This window comes from Bidens hawaiensis, unplaced genomic scaffold (genome assembly GCF_021521415.1).
Source record: "Bidens hawaiensis isolate Kalapana, Puna unplaced genomic scaffold, B.hawaiensis_p1.1 tig00002553_1, whole genome shotgun sequence".
NCBI lineage: Eukaryota > Viridiplantae > Streptophyta > Magnoliopsida > Asterales > Asteraceae > Bidens > Bidens hawaiensis.
In genome coordinates, this window is record NW_027491139.1 from 2622891 (window position 1) to 2638571 (window position 15681).

At 36.0% G+C, this 15681-nt stretch overlaps 1 protein-coding gene and 1 pseudogene across 1 annotated transcript; both read right to left on the bottom strand.

Moving 5' to 3' along the window:
* Positions 1–1157: 1157 nt before the first annotated feature.
* Positions 1158–4217, bottom strand: LOC143620290 (protein NRT1/ PTR FAMILY 5.2 pseudogene; annotated as a pseudogene).
* Positions 4218–6433: 2216 nt separating this feature from the next.
* LOC143620382 (protein NRT1/ PTR FAMILY 5.2-like) lies at positions 6434–10681 on the bottom strand. Its single transcript, XM_077092090.1, has 4 exons — positions 10366–10681; positions 9083–9300; positions 7708–8267; positions 6434–7476 (listed from the first exon to the last, which is right to left on the bottom strand). The coding sequence occupies exons 1-4, from the start codon at positions 10532–10534 to the stop codon at positions 6582–6584; spliced, it is 1842 nt and encodes a 613-aa protein (XP_076948205.1). The 5' UTR covers positions 10535–10681; the 3' UTR covers positions 6434–6581.
* Between the last annotated feature and the right edge of the window lie 5000 nt (positions 10682–15681).

Below are 15681 nucleotides of genomic sequence, written 5' to 3' on the forward strand. Positions count from 1 at the left end.
ACTTTATCGTTGATACTTGTTTAATAATGCAAACCAATAGAATTAGAACTCCACATTTTCTCCCTTATTAAACGAGTTTGATGTTCTAGGCTTTATCACAATTAGGCCACACAACTTTTTTTTAGGATTGCAATCGATTTGGTCACCAACTACTAAGAAGGTACAAGTTTATTTTACACTAATCTGTGTGTCATTTGGCTAAAATGTGTGGAATATGATAGCTTAGATATTTGTGTCAAAGAACGGTAAAGCCAATTGAACGACCAACTTTGAGGGGGGTCACCCCTATACGTTATTAGGGATCAATTAGTGTCGCACATCATCGGAAAAAAAAGTAGGTAAGCATTTTTTTGTGGAGCTTAATTATTGAGAAAATCCATTAGTGTACGTACATCGTATCTTGCCAAGTGATCCATCAAAGTACAGAGTACGTTACTCCGAATGTGAATAAAATATCGATGTTGCTTTCTTATTTTACTTTTATATGATCAGTTAGTGTGTGCTGCCACTCTAAAACTTAGGATACTTGAATATAACACGGGTAATTAATTGAAGTGTTCAATTTATAGTTAGTATGCAATTGGGAATTCCATTAACTAATCAATTCATTTCTTCTTTTGCTTTGTTTTTGGTAAATATTATAGGAGTAAAAGAAAATGAAAAGTGAATAATAATAATAATAATAATAATGGGAACACATCTAGCATAAGGTAGTGAAATCAAAATGAACTTAAGGAGGCTCCATTAATCTCCATATGTAGTAATTATATAAATTTATCTAAAATATATAAAGTGAGGTGAAGAGGAAAAGGAAGCAGCCATTATATTCCACTTCATCATCCATCTTCTTTCTTTTTAATTATTTATTATTTTCTTATTCTGAGTTCTCTCTTTGGTCTTACAAAAAGATTTTGCTTGTTAAACTGTTTTTTCTCCACCTACACATTCTCTCTCTCTCTCTCTCTCTAACTATATATCTTTAAGTACCCCCTCTACTCATCCCCCATATACCATCTCTCTCTCTCTCTCTCTCTCTCTCTCTCTCTACCAAGAGAGAAATAGATTGATAGATTATTGAATAAAGAATGGTGAAGTTCTCTAAGGAGCTTGAAGCCCAACTGATTCCTGAATGGAAAGATGCATTTGTGAACTATTGGCTACTCAAGAAACATGTCAAGAAGGTGAAACTGTCTAGAGCATCGAAGCTTAATTCCCGAACCACTAACTCGAATCATGATTCCTATACTTTGTGACCAGCCTTTGTGGGAGGCATTGAGGTTGTTGAGAATCCAGCCTTTGTGACCATTCCTTTTGGTGAGATGAGAAACCGTCGACAAAAGAAAGCTACTGAGGAAACTCCCAATTCCTATACTTGTCATGGAATAAGAAGTCCCAAGACTCTTCATGCTTTCCGGTGCTTGATCGTAGAAAAACTCAATCTTGGCTACCGCTAGAAATGCATCCGCCATTCCCATCAACGAAAACTGAGGAAGGAGAACGAAAATTGACAAAGGTATTTGCTTCCCACTCTCAACCACACCATGATCTTTTGCAACTCTTAGCCTATACCTATCGGTTAAGGAAGCTACCACCATGATAATAATATGGATGACCAAGCCTGTCCCCATTCTTTGGAGGAGGGTGATCCCTCTTGGGTTCTTGGTCCACTTTGCCATTATTCGAACAAAGAAGCGGTCGTAAAGCACAACTGATATAAGCATGGATATGGTCACAAATCCGGCTAAGCTGGCTGGTGGAATTTCAAAGCTGCCGATTTTCCTCTCCAAAGTTGTTCCTTGCTTAACGAAAAGCGTACTAATTTGTGCAATCATTATGCTTGGGACAAAGGTTGCTATCAAGATGGGTATCATTCGTAGTATCTGTTTAGTTTCCTCAACCGCAGCTACTGTGCATAAAATCCATGGAGAAGTTTGTCCTGTTCTAACACAAGCTTTGTTTAAGAACCTGTACAACCAGTTAACTAATGTTTAGAAATATGATGTTATTTAACGTAAACGTGTCATTGTGAGACTAGCCCACGTGGTAGAGGTGCAAACATCTTGGATTTGGGTTCAATCATAGGAAAGGGTAAATTTGGTGTAATTTAGGAGTAACTAGGGGTATAAGTAATACTTGTCGTTAAAAATAAATAAATAAAAATGAACGTAAACATAAATAGTAATCCAACCTGAGTGTGGGAGTAGAATTGATCCTGTATTTCCCTTTCTTAGCATACTCGGTCAAGTCAAGTTCATAGAGCTCTTTGGGATCACTCGGAATGGGTGTCTTCCATTTCCTTAGGGCAGCAAGAATGACCCTAGCCATCTTGGTGAAGGGGCTACCGGTAGGAACTTTGTGCCTATAAAAAGGCGTCCCGGCCAAGAAGATCAAGATAGATATAAGGAGCCCGAGTGTGGGGAGGCCATAACCAAGGGTCCATCCTACGTTGTCTTGTATGTAGATGAGAACCGTGTTGGCAAAGAGGGTACCAAAGAAGATGCTGAACATCCACCAGTTGAAAAAGGAGAGTTTTTGGCCCTTTTCTTTTGGGTCCAAATCGTCAAATTTGTCAGCACCGATGGTTGAGATGTTAGGCTTGGTGCCACCAGTTCCAATAGTGAGTGTGTAGAGGGCACCAAAGAAGACGGCTAGTTGCAAGGTGGACGCTTCTTTGCAGTTGGTCTGATCAGAATCACAACTGGGAGGCTTTAGCCCTGGTAGCGAAACTGCTAGCGTGAGTAGGCTCATTCCCTGTTTTAGGTTTGTCACACAATTGAGTTCATCTTGTTAACAAATTAAATATACTTCATATTTCTTGTTTTCCAGCCTTATTAGTTAAGCTAGTTATAAACATACAATTCAATTACCTCCTTGATTTCATACTTCCCACTTACCGATTGCAAAATTTTGATAGATTTTTATTTTTATTTCATATATCTCACGTACACCCAAGTCAATCTCAAGAAAACATGTAACTATATGAAGACTCTTCATATAGTTTTGAGCTAACCTTGAAAGGGTATTTATTTTATTTAATTTTAAAGTTTTTCTAGCTAGTGCTCACAGAAGTCAAATATATGATCTTAATTTCAGTTTACGTTTTCTTTTTGTTTGTTATAAAAACCAAGATGAATATACATGAAATTGAAATAATTAACGAGATACCATATAATATAATATAATATAATATAATATATAACGCATTTTTTCTTTAGCAAATTTTAACATTTATAAGTATATATGAATATACATGAAATTGAAATAATTACCGAGAGGTAGATGGCTGCTGAGATGACGAAAGTCCAATAACGACCGAGGACGGCATCCGCCAAATAAGCGCCAAGAATGGGAGTCATCCAAATGGTACCTACCCAATTGGTCACGTTGTTTGACGAGGTTACTGTCCCCTGCCGGAGCTTCTTTGTTAGGTATATGACCAAGTTGGATGATATCCCATAATATGCCATCCTCTCAAACACTTCGTACACTGCATGTACAAACACCCATCTAAATATTCATCTCTTTTCATTTTTAAACTAACATTTAAACTTATACATGTACGTGGCTATGTATGTTCGTTAAATCAATAATAAATTTATAATTTAGTTGTTTCATGTTTTAAGCAAAAACAAATGGAAAATACATTATGTAGCTACATTGTTTCATACATGATCCAAGATATAGGTAGGGTTAAGGTTAGAGACTTTTAAAATATGGTACATTTGGGTGTTAACTTTGTGCTAGAGGCTTGGATTTCCCAAAGTTTCGTTTTTAGAAGGACTGAATTTGCTATTAAAAATAGGGGTTGCGGCAACTTGTTGTTTGTTTATCTGTCACTTTATTATAGTTTGATGAGAATTCTATGTGTTATTACAAAAAAAATATATATATATATATGGTCTTATGAGAATTCTATGTGTTATTACAAAAATATATATATATATCTACACGGTCCAAAAATGTTGGAATGAAAAGTGTATATTCAAAGATTAAAAAAAAGTATGTTTGGCCTGAAAAGTGAAAAGATAAGTGATAACATATATACGTACCAACAACGAATGAACAGGCGGTCCAGCCGCCACGTTTTGATCGAAGGACGAGGGAACCCTCGGAGATCCACCGTGCCGTCTTCGGTGTATCCTCGGCCACCGTTGCCGTTTTCTTCAACCTCTACCTAACCTCCTTCTTTTCTTCTCTCATTCAACATCATGTTCACGTATCTTTGTTAGGATCTGGCGCACACACAAACACGAACAATACTACAAGAGAAAAAAAAGCGAAGATGAACACGCGAGATTTACGTGGTTCGGTCTAGACTGGCCTACTTCCACGGGCTGCAACCATGGTATTTTATTATTGCTACTGCCTTACTCGTGATAATGAATTACAAGTACAAGGCCAAGTATAAATAGATACATGATTAGGGTTTACAACTTAATTTTCAAGAATCTAATAGTGAGCCATAATTAAATAATACGGGTCAGGCCTGTCACTAGTCTAGAATTAACTGCGACAAAGATGTCTTCTACCGGACCCAATTAAACCCCTAAAAACCCAATTAATCTAATATCCTCTTCTTTGCTGTGCTCTCACATGTGGCATGTGCATATATATACATCCAAACTATACCTTCGCTTTCGATATGTGGACCCAAACTCATCTTATTCAACTCACGCTTTGCAGTATCAATATAAGATTCTTTTAATATATAATATATATAGTCGCAATCTTACAAAATTAATACCAATAAATAATAGTTGAAGGAAAAGGTAAATTTTAAAGAATATATATATATATATATATATATATATATATATATATTACATATAAAACCAATCAATAACAAGATTCATATGAATCTTTTGAATTAGCATATTTATACTTTCACATTTCCTTCATTAGTCTAGTTATATATAGGCTCCTTCTTTTAAACCAAATTTTTTTAGAAACTCCAAATCAATCACCCATACATTTGAGATAGTTTTCATTATAGAGTATAGATGAGATGTATTTCAGATTGAAGTTCAATAGCCTATAAATTTCCTTCCAAAACCGGCCTCATCTGGCATAAGCATATTTGGGACTAAATCTAGTACTAAGGTGTCATAATAGTAACAACTGATCATCAATCATTAACATAACTCAAATAAATTTAATCCCAACAGATTAATTAATTCTACATATATACTTTCTTGTCTCGCATTCTTCTGCAGATGGTGATCCCATAAAAGCCCATATTAACACAAGTCGTTAATCGATTTAATTTAGCGTTTTAAGATTAAAGCGGTAACAGTTTCGTAAGTAATTGAAAGTTAATAATATCTGGAAGGGGTAAAAGAGGTAATCATCTTTTGTACTACCAGTTTATCAATTTTATTAGACACAAAATAACTTTTGTATTCTTTATTATAGTTTAAAACCGTATACTCAAACACTCTCTAAACTACTCCTATATCTACATCTTTATGTATGTTGATAACGTGACTTTGAACCCTTAAATTTGTGGAGTGATAACCATAACCACCACATATTGATACCATCAGGCCAAAAGTCTTCGTGTGTTTTATCATTTTAAAACAAAAATTATAGCATAAAAAATGGATATAATATATAAGGTTAGCTTCATTTAAAAAGTGATGGCTTGAAAAGTAATGATTGAAGAGGTATTAAGAGCATTAACCACTAGTTCATTACACATATTTTTGCTTAAAAAATGATGATGACATGGCAGAAAATGCTCCTTATGAGGCATCAACCATTATTACCATTGGTCTAAATAAAATCTAAATAAACGAGCTCTAGCAGTCACGCATGCTTTCACTTTTATGAGGTAATATTCATTGTTTATTTGGGTTTGTTAACTTAAAAGTTTTATGTAATATGGGCCGAAGCATATATATGCTTTGGGTCGTCCTAGGTTTAGTTGATGTCGGGTTGTATGCCATGGGATGAAACGATATCGGACACTTAGTTTGTTTTGAATCAGTGTGTGAACCGATTACAGAAGAGACAACGTTTCATTCCATATAATGTACATTGTAAACATTTTGGTACGTCGATTTGTGAATGCAATTTGTGTGATTATCACGTATCCCATTTGTTCATTTTATTATATATCATACTTGTGTGTTTACCGATCACATGAAGTCACAATCCAAAAAACCAATCATGGGAAGCCCGCTATACGTGTTCTCACACCCTTCATTACACTGATGAAATTACATTATAAGAAAAAAAAGGCAAGAAGTCCTAAGAAAGTGGGAAAGTTTTTTGCAACATATATTGGTGGAAATAAAAAAGTGAAAACTATAAACACTCCTAGCTTCATGCAAACACATGGAATTGAAAAGTAGAACTAAGAAACAGTTGTTGAGGTCATTAGTTTGACCTTGTCTTCAATCTATTAAACGAGCTAGCTAGTCTTTTTTTTTACTTTGGTGGTTCAGGTATGGGATTGCCCATGGATATCTGGAGTGGTATGTATCACTGATCAACATGACTACCAAAACAAAGAAAGAACTACCACAGTAATTTACATCATTATTTTTCTTTGAGATCGATAAGTTACTACGATTGAATATTCAAGCTAAGTTGAATCTTGAGGCTGCTTCTTGCTTAGCTACCACATGATTTGTTCTTGACTTCAGCACTTCTTCAAGAATGATCAAAGAATCTGAGACCTCGGCCTTGTATACGTAAAACTTAGTCATTACTAGAAAGAAAATGAAGTTCAACAAATTGAGAACCGCAAAAAATGCATAATAGTAGTCGAGATGAGAGGCGTTGAGGTTGTTGAGAATCCAGCCTTTGTGACCATTCCTTTTGGTGAGATGAGAAACCGTCGACAAAAGAAAGCTACTGAGGAAACTCCCAATTCCTAAACTTGTCATGGAATAAGAAGTCCCAAGACTCTTCATGCTTTCCGGTGCTTGATCGTAGAAAAACTCAATCTTGGCTACCTCTAGAAATGCATCCGCCATTCCCATCAACGAAAACTGAGGAAGGAGAACGAAAATTGACAAAGGTATTTGCTTCCCACTCGCAACCACACCATGATCTTTTGCAACTCTTAGCCTATACCTATCGGTTAAGGAAGCTACCACCATGATAATAATATGGATGACCATGCCTGTTCCCATTCTTTGGAGGAGGGTGATCCCTCTTGGGTTCTTGGTCCACTTTGCCATTATTCGAACAAAGAAGCGGTCGTAAAGCACAACTGATATAAGCATGGATATGGTCACAAATCCGGCTAAGCTGGCTGGTGGGATTTCAAAGCTGCCGATCTTTCTCTCCAAAGTTGTTCCTTGCTTAACAAATAGTGTACTAATCTGTGCAATCATTGTGCTTGGGACAAAGGTTGCTATCAAGATGGGTATCATTCGTAGTATCTGTTTAGTTTCTTCAACTGCAGTTACCGTGCATAAAATCCACGGAGAAGTTGCTCCTGTTCTAACACAAGCTTTGTTTAAGAACCTGTACAACCAATTAACTAATGTTTAGAAATATGAGGTAATTTAACGTAAACGTGTCATTGTGAGACTAGCGCACATGGTAGAGCCGTAGAGGTGCAAACCTCTTGGATTTGGGTTCAATCATAGGAAAGGGTAAATTTGGTGTAATTTAGGAGTAACTAGGGGTATAAATAATATTTGTCATTAACAAATGAATAAATAAAAATGAAGTAAACATAAATAGTAATCCAACCTGAGTGTGGGAGTAGAATCGATCCTGTATTTCCCTTTCTTAGCATACTCGGTCAAGTCAAGTTCATAGAGCTCTTTGGGATCACTCGGAATGGGTGTCTTCCATTTCCTTAGGGCAGCAAGAATGACCCTAGCCATCTTGGTGAAGGGGCTACCGGTAGGAACTTTATGCCTATAATAAGGCGTCCCGGCCAAAAAGATCAAGATAGATATGAGGAGGCCGAGTGTGGGGAGGCCATAACCAAGGGTCCATCCGACATTGTCTTGTATGTAGACGAGAACTGTGTTGGCAAAGAGGGTACCAAAGAAGATGCTGAACATCCACCAGTTGAAAAAGGAGAGTTTTTGGCCCTTTTCTTTTGGGTCAAAATCGTCAAATTGGTCCGCACCGATGGTTGAGATGTTAGGCTTGGTGCCACCGGTTCCAACAGCGAGTGTGTAGAGGGCGCCAAAGAAGACGCCTAATTGCAAGGTTGACGCTTCTTTGCAGTCGGTCCCAGAATTGCAACTGGGAGGCTTTAGCCCTGGTAGCGAAACCGCCAGTGTGAGTAAGGTCATTCCCTGTTTCAGGTTTGGCACACAAGTTCATCTTGTCAACAAATTAACTAAAGTATTTCCTATTGTCCAACCATATTGTTTGCTAGTTATAACATACAATTCTTTAACTCCTTAATTTCGTACTTAATATCACACGTACCAATTCCAAAAGATTTTGTAGATTTTTTTGAAAGAAATTATATCTCACCCAAGTCAATCTCAAGTAAACATGTAACTATATGAAGAGTGTCGAAAAGTTTTATCAAGTTACAGTTTTGAGCATCCATGAAAGAAATTCTTACTCCCCACCCCCACCCCCGCACGCTCGTGTGGCTAGTGGCCTAGTGCTTAACGAAGCTACATGTATTTACGTTTTCTTTTTATTTGTTAAAAAGCCCAAGAGATTATTTACTATTTACTAAGATATGATATTACCTGCTTATAGAAGATATTAAATATTTACACATATTTCAAATGAATGTGCATGTATCTTATTTCAGTCCATGTCCCGTAAATTATTTGCAAGTTGGCCGACACGCAGATTTCTTTAGTCAAGATTTCACACGAATAATAAATGTGTGAGCATTAATATAAACAGTTTGGAAGTGCTGGTTTTACTTTGAAGGTTAAAAGTCATATAATAAAGAACTATGGGATTTTTTTCTTCTAAACTAATATAATTTTTAAATATATAGCACGCATTTTTTTCCACAAAAGTATGGTATGACTCTAAATTCTTTAAACAATACTAATATCCCATATAATATATAACTTATTCTTTCTTTAACCAATTTTAACATTTACAAGTATATATGAATACACGAAATTGAAATAATTACCGAGAGGTAGATGGCTGCTGAGATGAGGAAAGTCCAATAACGGCCAAGGACGGCATCCGCAAAATAAGCGCCAAGAATGGGAGTCATCCAAATGGTACCTACCCAATTGGTCACGTTGTTTGACGAGGTTACCGTCCCTTGCCGGAGCTTCTTCGTTAGGTATATGACCAAGTTGGATGATATCCCATAATATGCCATCCTCTCAAACACTTCATACACTGCATATACAAGCACCCATCTAGATATTCATCTCTTTTCATTCTTAAACTAAAATCTAAACCTTATACATGTACATGGCTATGTTTTTTCGTTAAATCAATAACAAATTTAGAATTTAGTTGATTCATTTTTTGAGCAAAAACTTATGGAAAATACATTATGTAGCTACGTTGTTACATACATGACCCATGATCGGGGTTTGTAATTAAAGACGTACGGTTAAGGTTAATTAGAGACATTTAAGATAGGATACATTTGGGTGTTAACTTTGTGGTAGAGGCTTGGATTCCCTAAACTCTAGGTGACCTTTGCATGTATTTGTCTATACAATATATGTCTATATATATGTGGTATTATGATTCTATACATACGCGCGTTTTATTTTACTGTGTTACTCCCTCACTACTTTTGTTATTCGTTTTGGTAGCTCTCTAGGATTAGAAGTAATGTTTGTCTGCATCTCATCCAATAACTTTGCTATTTATGAGATATACTAGATACGATTATTGTATAATAATATTACAATTTAAAATTTTAATAATAAAGAATAATAATAATAATAATAATAAGCTAGGATGAGTTTAGTTTTGAGTAAAGACTTGGGTGTGAGGCGTGGGTGAGTGTGCATGACTTGCCAGTTTCCTACTTACTCATGCATATCATATTCTCTTGTTTAATAAAACCAATAAATTTGTCGATACTCTCTCTCAGTTCTTATCTCTTGCAACGACTTTAAGGCAAACAAAGTCATCTCTTAAATACATTTCCATGTTACTTCTTAATTGCCAACACCAAATAATGTTCAATTCCTCCATATGGAAATGGGTCCACGAATGTCAACTATAAGCATGGTCCATGATAGTACTATAAACATGTGGTGAGTAAACCAAAACGTACATGAATTACATCCAAGCAAACAAAGATATCCAAGAAAGATATATATCAGAGCTGGTTGAATATATAAATTGGTCCAAAAAGGTTGGAATGAAAAAAGTGTATATCCAAAAATAAAAATATAAATGTATGTTTGGCCTGAAAAGTGAAAAGATAACATATGTACGTACCAACAACGAATGAACAAGCTGTCCAGCCACCGCGTTTTGATCGAAGGACGGGGTTCCCTCGGAGATCCACCGTGCCGTCTTCGGTGTATCCTCGGCCACCACCGTTGCCGTTTTCCTCAACCTCCATCTCACCTTTTCTTCTCTCATTCAACATCATGTTCATGTTCATGTATCTTCAGTTAGTTAACTATTTAATCTAATATCCTCTTCTTTGATGTGCTCTCACATGTGAATATATATATACATCCAAACTATACCTTCGCTTTCGATATGTGGACCCAAACTCATCTTATTCAACTCACGCTTTGTAGTATCAATATAAGATATATATTCTTTTAATATACAATAATATAGTCGCAATCTTACAAAACTAAAACCAATAAATAATAGTTGAAGGAAAAGGTACATTTTAAAGAAAAAAAATATATATATAAATGTTACATTTAAAACCAATAAATAACAAGATTCATATGAATCTTTTGAATTAGCATATTTATACTTTCACATTTCTTCATTAATTATTCTAGTTTATATATAGGCTCTTTCTTTTAAACAAATATTTTTAAAATAATTCAAATCAATCACCCATACATTTGAGATAGTTTTCATTATAGAATATAGACTAGATGTATTTCAGATTGAAGTTCAATAGCGTATAAATTTCCATCCAAAACCAGCCTCATGATCTGGCATAAGCATTATTTGTGACTAAATCTAGCACTAAGGTGTCATAATATTAACGACTGATCATCAGTCATTAACATAAGTCACATAAAATTAATCCCATATTATTAGCAATTGATCAATCATTATGTTTAGAAACTAATGCCATAGGTTGATCTATAGCAACGGCGTCTAGAGCGACAACATTTAGGACCTTTAGTGGCTATTGTTAGGCGACGACCTTTCGATTTTCTTCTCATTCACACTATGTTTCTTTCTCTCTTGTAGGTTTAATCTCTCATAGTTTTGCAAATAAGAATACCCATACTCCCATTGTTGGATTTTATTGTATATGAACTTTTCAAAGAAACATAACGTGAATGAGAGGAAAAACAAAAATTTAAGATCACTCTATACTAGCACGAGCATGGACTGAAACTGTAATTTGGATGTAAAGAAGACTTTTCGAGTAAAATTAGGACTTTAAATAAAAAGTTCATGTTGACAATATGACTCGTCTTCCTTCTGGATGACAACGACTAATTAAGGTGATTATTTTTCAAATTACGTGACTGACTTTGGATTAACAAGTTTGTCTTAAGTCTTCCTAAGAATCCAATAAGCAATTGATGTATGTCAACAAGCTAGATTGTTTTTGCTTTTTATTTATATCAACTTTGAAAGTTAAATTGGAAACCGGGTACGTAATTTCTTATGGATATCACACGATCATATCCGGCCAAAAATTTATTTCCATCAAAGAATATATTGTAATAACCAAAATGGTAATCCATCTTTGTTGACTAAAGATAAATGTATAATTCTTAATTTCTAAATTACTAACGTAAGTAACCTTTATTTCCCCATGACCATTAATTACATTACATTAGCAAGGGAAAATTCATGCAGGTGAATAAGGAGCTAATTTAAAGTTTACATTAGATAAAAAGTATACAACAAATGTTAGGTATTTAATGTAATTGGATATATTTGTCGACCAATCTAAATCATAATATACATCCAACAAGTCATAATATACATCAAGCGTACAAGTCAGGAGATATGGGGTGCACGCTAGCTTGTTTGATCAGGCTCTTGGGTTCAAAATTCTCACACAGATCCGTATGAAGCTGTTGTCAATTAAATTACTAAGGCTTATCCGATTGAAATTTCGGGAGAACCACCGAAACATTTTATCCAAAAGTTTACTCATGACTCCCAGTCTCCCAAATTATCCAAGTGTTTTATCACGAATTTTCCCAACAGAAAACATTGAATTAGCATGAGTCGGTAGGTTGTTTTAACTTCTAAGCATTTACGGCATGAATTGGTTGTTAACCTACGGTCCACATGAATCACATGCATAATAAATTAACTGTGGTTTGAATAGCCAGAAAACTTGTTAATTACTGTCCTGCTTCCAATCATGTCAAGTGTGAACAATTCGTTCACATTTTTATTTTGATCGTTTTCAGAAGACTTTGAATATTACTTTGGGCCTATTATAAACTGTAAGTGTACACCTCAAGGGTTCTTAATAAATGGATCATTCACTATCCATCTTTATCAAGGTTGCTTGTAAATTATAACCCACGAAAGTTATTTAGTTTATTGTTGTTTATGATTATATAACGTAGAATATTGTTTATGTAACTATCAGATATAGTCATGAAAGCAACATTCAAAATATAAGCAAATAAAGCTTTATTATTATTTTCTGAAATTCAAGCTGGCAAATAATTACAAGGTATTTCTTTAATGGGTATTGTTGCGAATTACGATGGAACTAAGGGTGTAAGTTAGCTGAGCCGAGTGAAACCTTATAAAATCTCTTACACTTCTAGACAGCCGGAACCAGTAAACTAGTAATTCACACACTTCTAGACAGCCGGAACCAGTAAACTAGTAATTCACAAGTCCGACCGGCTCTAGTTTTATGACAGATCTAGTCTGTCGTTGTTAATTCACAAGTCCATCCTAGATTTCTCATTTTTGTGGTGGTGGGTGGGGCCTACTATTGGAGGTTGAATTTAGGATCGTGTGGAGTCAAATTCATTTATGATGATATTTCAATCCATTTATGATGATATTTCAATCAACGACTGTGATGGACATGGACCAGCTATGTAATTAAGTTGACCCTACTTTTGTTGTTTCCGTTTAAGTTGATCGAAGACATTCTTGAATTATATATCTTAAATCCATAAGAAACTGGCTTGGATCCAGGAAATCCTGAAACCTATGATAACATATTTATTATCATGCCAAACATGAAAGTTTATGTATATATCTTTCAACAAGATGAATCCACCACTAGAGAATTCGCTTTCAATCACGAAAACTTCACATACGAAAGTGCCTGTCAAAATTTGCAACAAAAAGTTTAAACTCTATAAAAGTAGAAATTGATAGGAGAGGTTTTTTTTTCACCTATGGTGGGTTTCCTCTAAGGGTGGAATGGAGATGATTTGATGGATTAGTAGACTGTCAACGATCAAAATGGTTGTTGAAAAAAATTCTTAATGAGAACGCTATTCAGATTAATTATTACACGGTTCACAAAAATTATAAAAGTGGAAAATGCAGTTTAGAATATTTAAAGCTAGATAATCCGTTGGAGTTCAACAAATACTGAAAAACAATATAAACTTTCAAATTAGTCATTTTATAGCTATAAAGGCACTGTGAATCAAGATCATAGATTGAATACTCAAATAAGGTCCTGAGGTTGGTGTATTTGTTTATGAAGATGAATATTAAGCTGACAGTTATAATTTGTTTATTATGAAACCATGAAAAGCATTTTAGGTTTTCTAAATTCTGAAAATGAAGATGGATAAGGGTGTTTTAATCATTTTACACTACCTTTACAGAATAGAACTAACTACGTTAGCGAGTTGGAGAGATTAGCCGTATAAATGAACCCATAATCAAGATCCTATACTTTATACACCTTTTGGTCTTTTACCTATACAGTTCCGCTTGTAATCAATCGGACTTTCTTCAATAAATGTACGACTTAGTTTATTTTTCATAAGTAAGCAAATTGGTTTCAAGTTGACAGCTTAACATGTAGTCTACCCGGCAATCAATGTTCCTTACACATTAACGCTGACCATATATATTGTATTCATTTAATTTTAACATATTTTATTTTGTAATTTTTTGTTTTTTTGGAATGACAACCTTCATTAACTCAACAACTAGTGAGACTCTAGGAAAACAAACAACAAACCGACAAGAATTACAAAAGGACATTACACTAATCTTTCTATACGAGACTTTTCCTAGGTGAATGGTTTTTGATCCAAAGGTATCGCAACGATTTATGCTTTCCACAGTTTTAGAAAAGCTAACAGGTTGATTAAAGAACATAACACCATTCCTTGTTTTCCAAATGCACAAGCATGCCTTGAGTATGACCATGTGTAACGTTTTTTTCTTACTTTGACCAAGATTACTATTTTCGTGGATCTTTAGAAGCTCACTAATCGAGTATGCATGAATGGGCAGAATTTTATAACGAAACGGTGTGTCACATTTGGAGGCATAGAACAACAAAGACTTCATAGAGGCTACCAAAAACTTGCCCGAAGGATCATTGGTCCACTTCCACCGATCTGGGTTTGAAGAGGTAGGTCCCAGCAGAGCCTAGTTGGACCCGCAAGACTCACCTTGAAAAGGGACGTCTGCGCAGAAACCAACTGGATCCGCAGGACCAACCATGCTCAGAGACGTGACGTCCTTACGCGCAGTACGCAAGCTGTTCCCGCAGGAAATGCCTCCCAATGGTGAAGGACTCCGCCTGTTCCCGCAGCTTCGGATACAAGCCATCAGGGAAGGCCACCCGCGCAGCAAGGCTACACGCACAAGGCACTTAGCTCTCAATCACTCAGTGTCACCTGAAGGAATGAGCAAAGCCGGGAACAATCCCGCACAAAGGCGGGAGGGGGAATACTCCCGCCCATAAGCCAGTCCGTACGATACGGGAAGATCTTCTGTGCTGTACCTGACGAGGTATGGGCAAAAGATCTGACTAAAGATACGACAGCTTATTGACAACAGTATGGCGAGCAGCATGCTCCTGTACTGTATGTCACTATTAGCCGCTGCCTACTCACCAACTCCTGTCATACCACGTGCATAGCCGGCAGTTGGTGGAAAAGGAATAGTACACAGCAGGCCTGGTCACTATCAGCCGCTGCCTACCCACCAACTACCAGCAGGGCACGTGCGTAGGCCACTGTTGGGGGAACAGGAACACTATTGCAGCCGGCCACACCTCCTTGGAAACCTACCTTCGGCTATAAATACCACAAATGGTATGACCATCATATCTTAACTTATCTTATCATATTATACCTGATATCTGCTCTAGCAATCTCTTAATATACATTTATATTTAAAGAGCAATCTAGTCTGATTCTCACGCCGGAGGGTGGTCACAAGGAGGAACCCCCCCCCCCCCTTCTCAGTGACAAGCTCACTGTAACATCTGCCCCGATCCGACCCGACCCAGGTACCCGTTTCTCTGACCCGATCTCTTTCTTTTATGATCTAGTATTTATTTATACTTATATTTTACTTTATTTTTAATGTATTTTCCTTCCCGCCTCTTTCTCTCTCTTTCTTTCCGCCGTCCCGTTCCTCTTC

Excerpts from the sequence above, each read along its gene's own strand:
- LOC143620382 (XM_077092090.1), bottom strand. The coding sequence starts at position 10,534 with ATGAACATGAACATGATGTTGAATGAGAGAAGAAAAGGTGAGATGGAG. Across the intron at positions 9,301-10,365 it reads AGCTTGTTCATTCGTTGTTG|TGTATGAAGTGTTTGAGAGG; the intron begins GTACGTACATAT and ends TTGTATATGCAG. Across the intron at positions 7,477-7,707 it reads GATTCTACTCCCACACTCAG|GTTCTTAAACAAAGCTTGTG; the intron begins GTTGGATTACTA and ends TTGGTTGTACAG.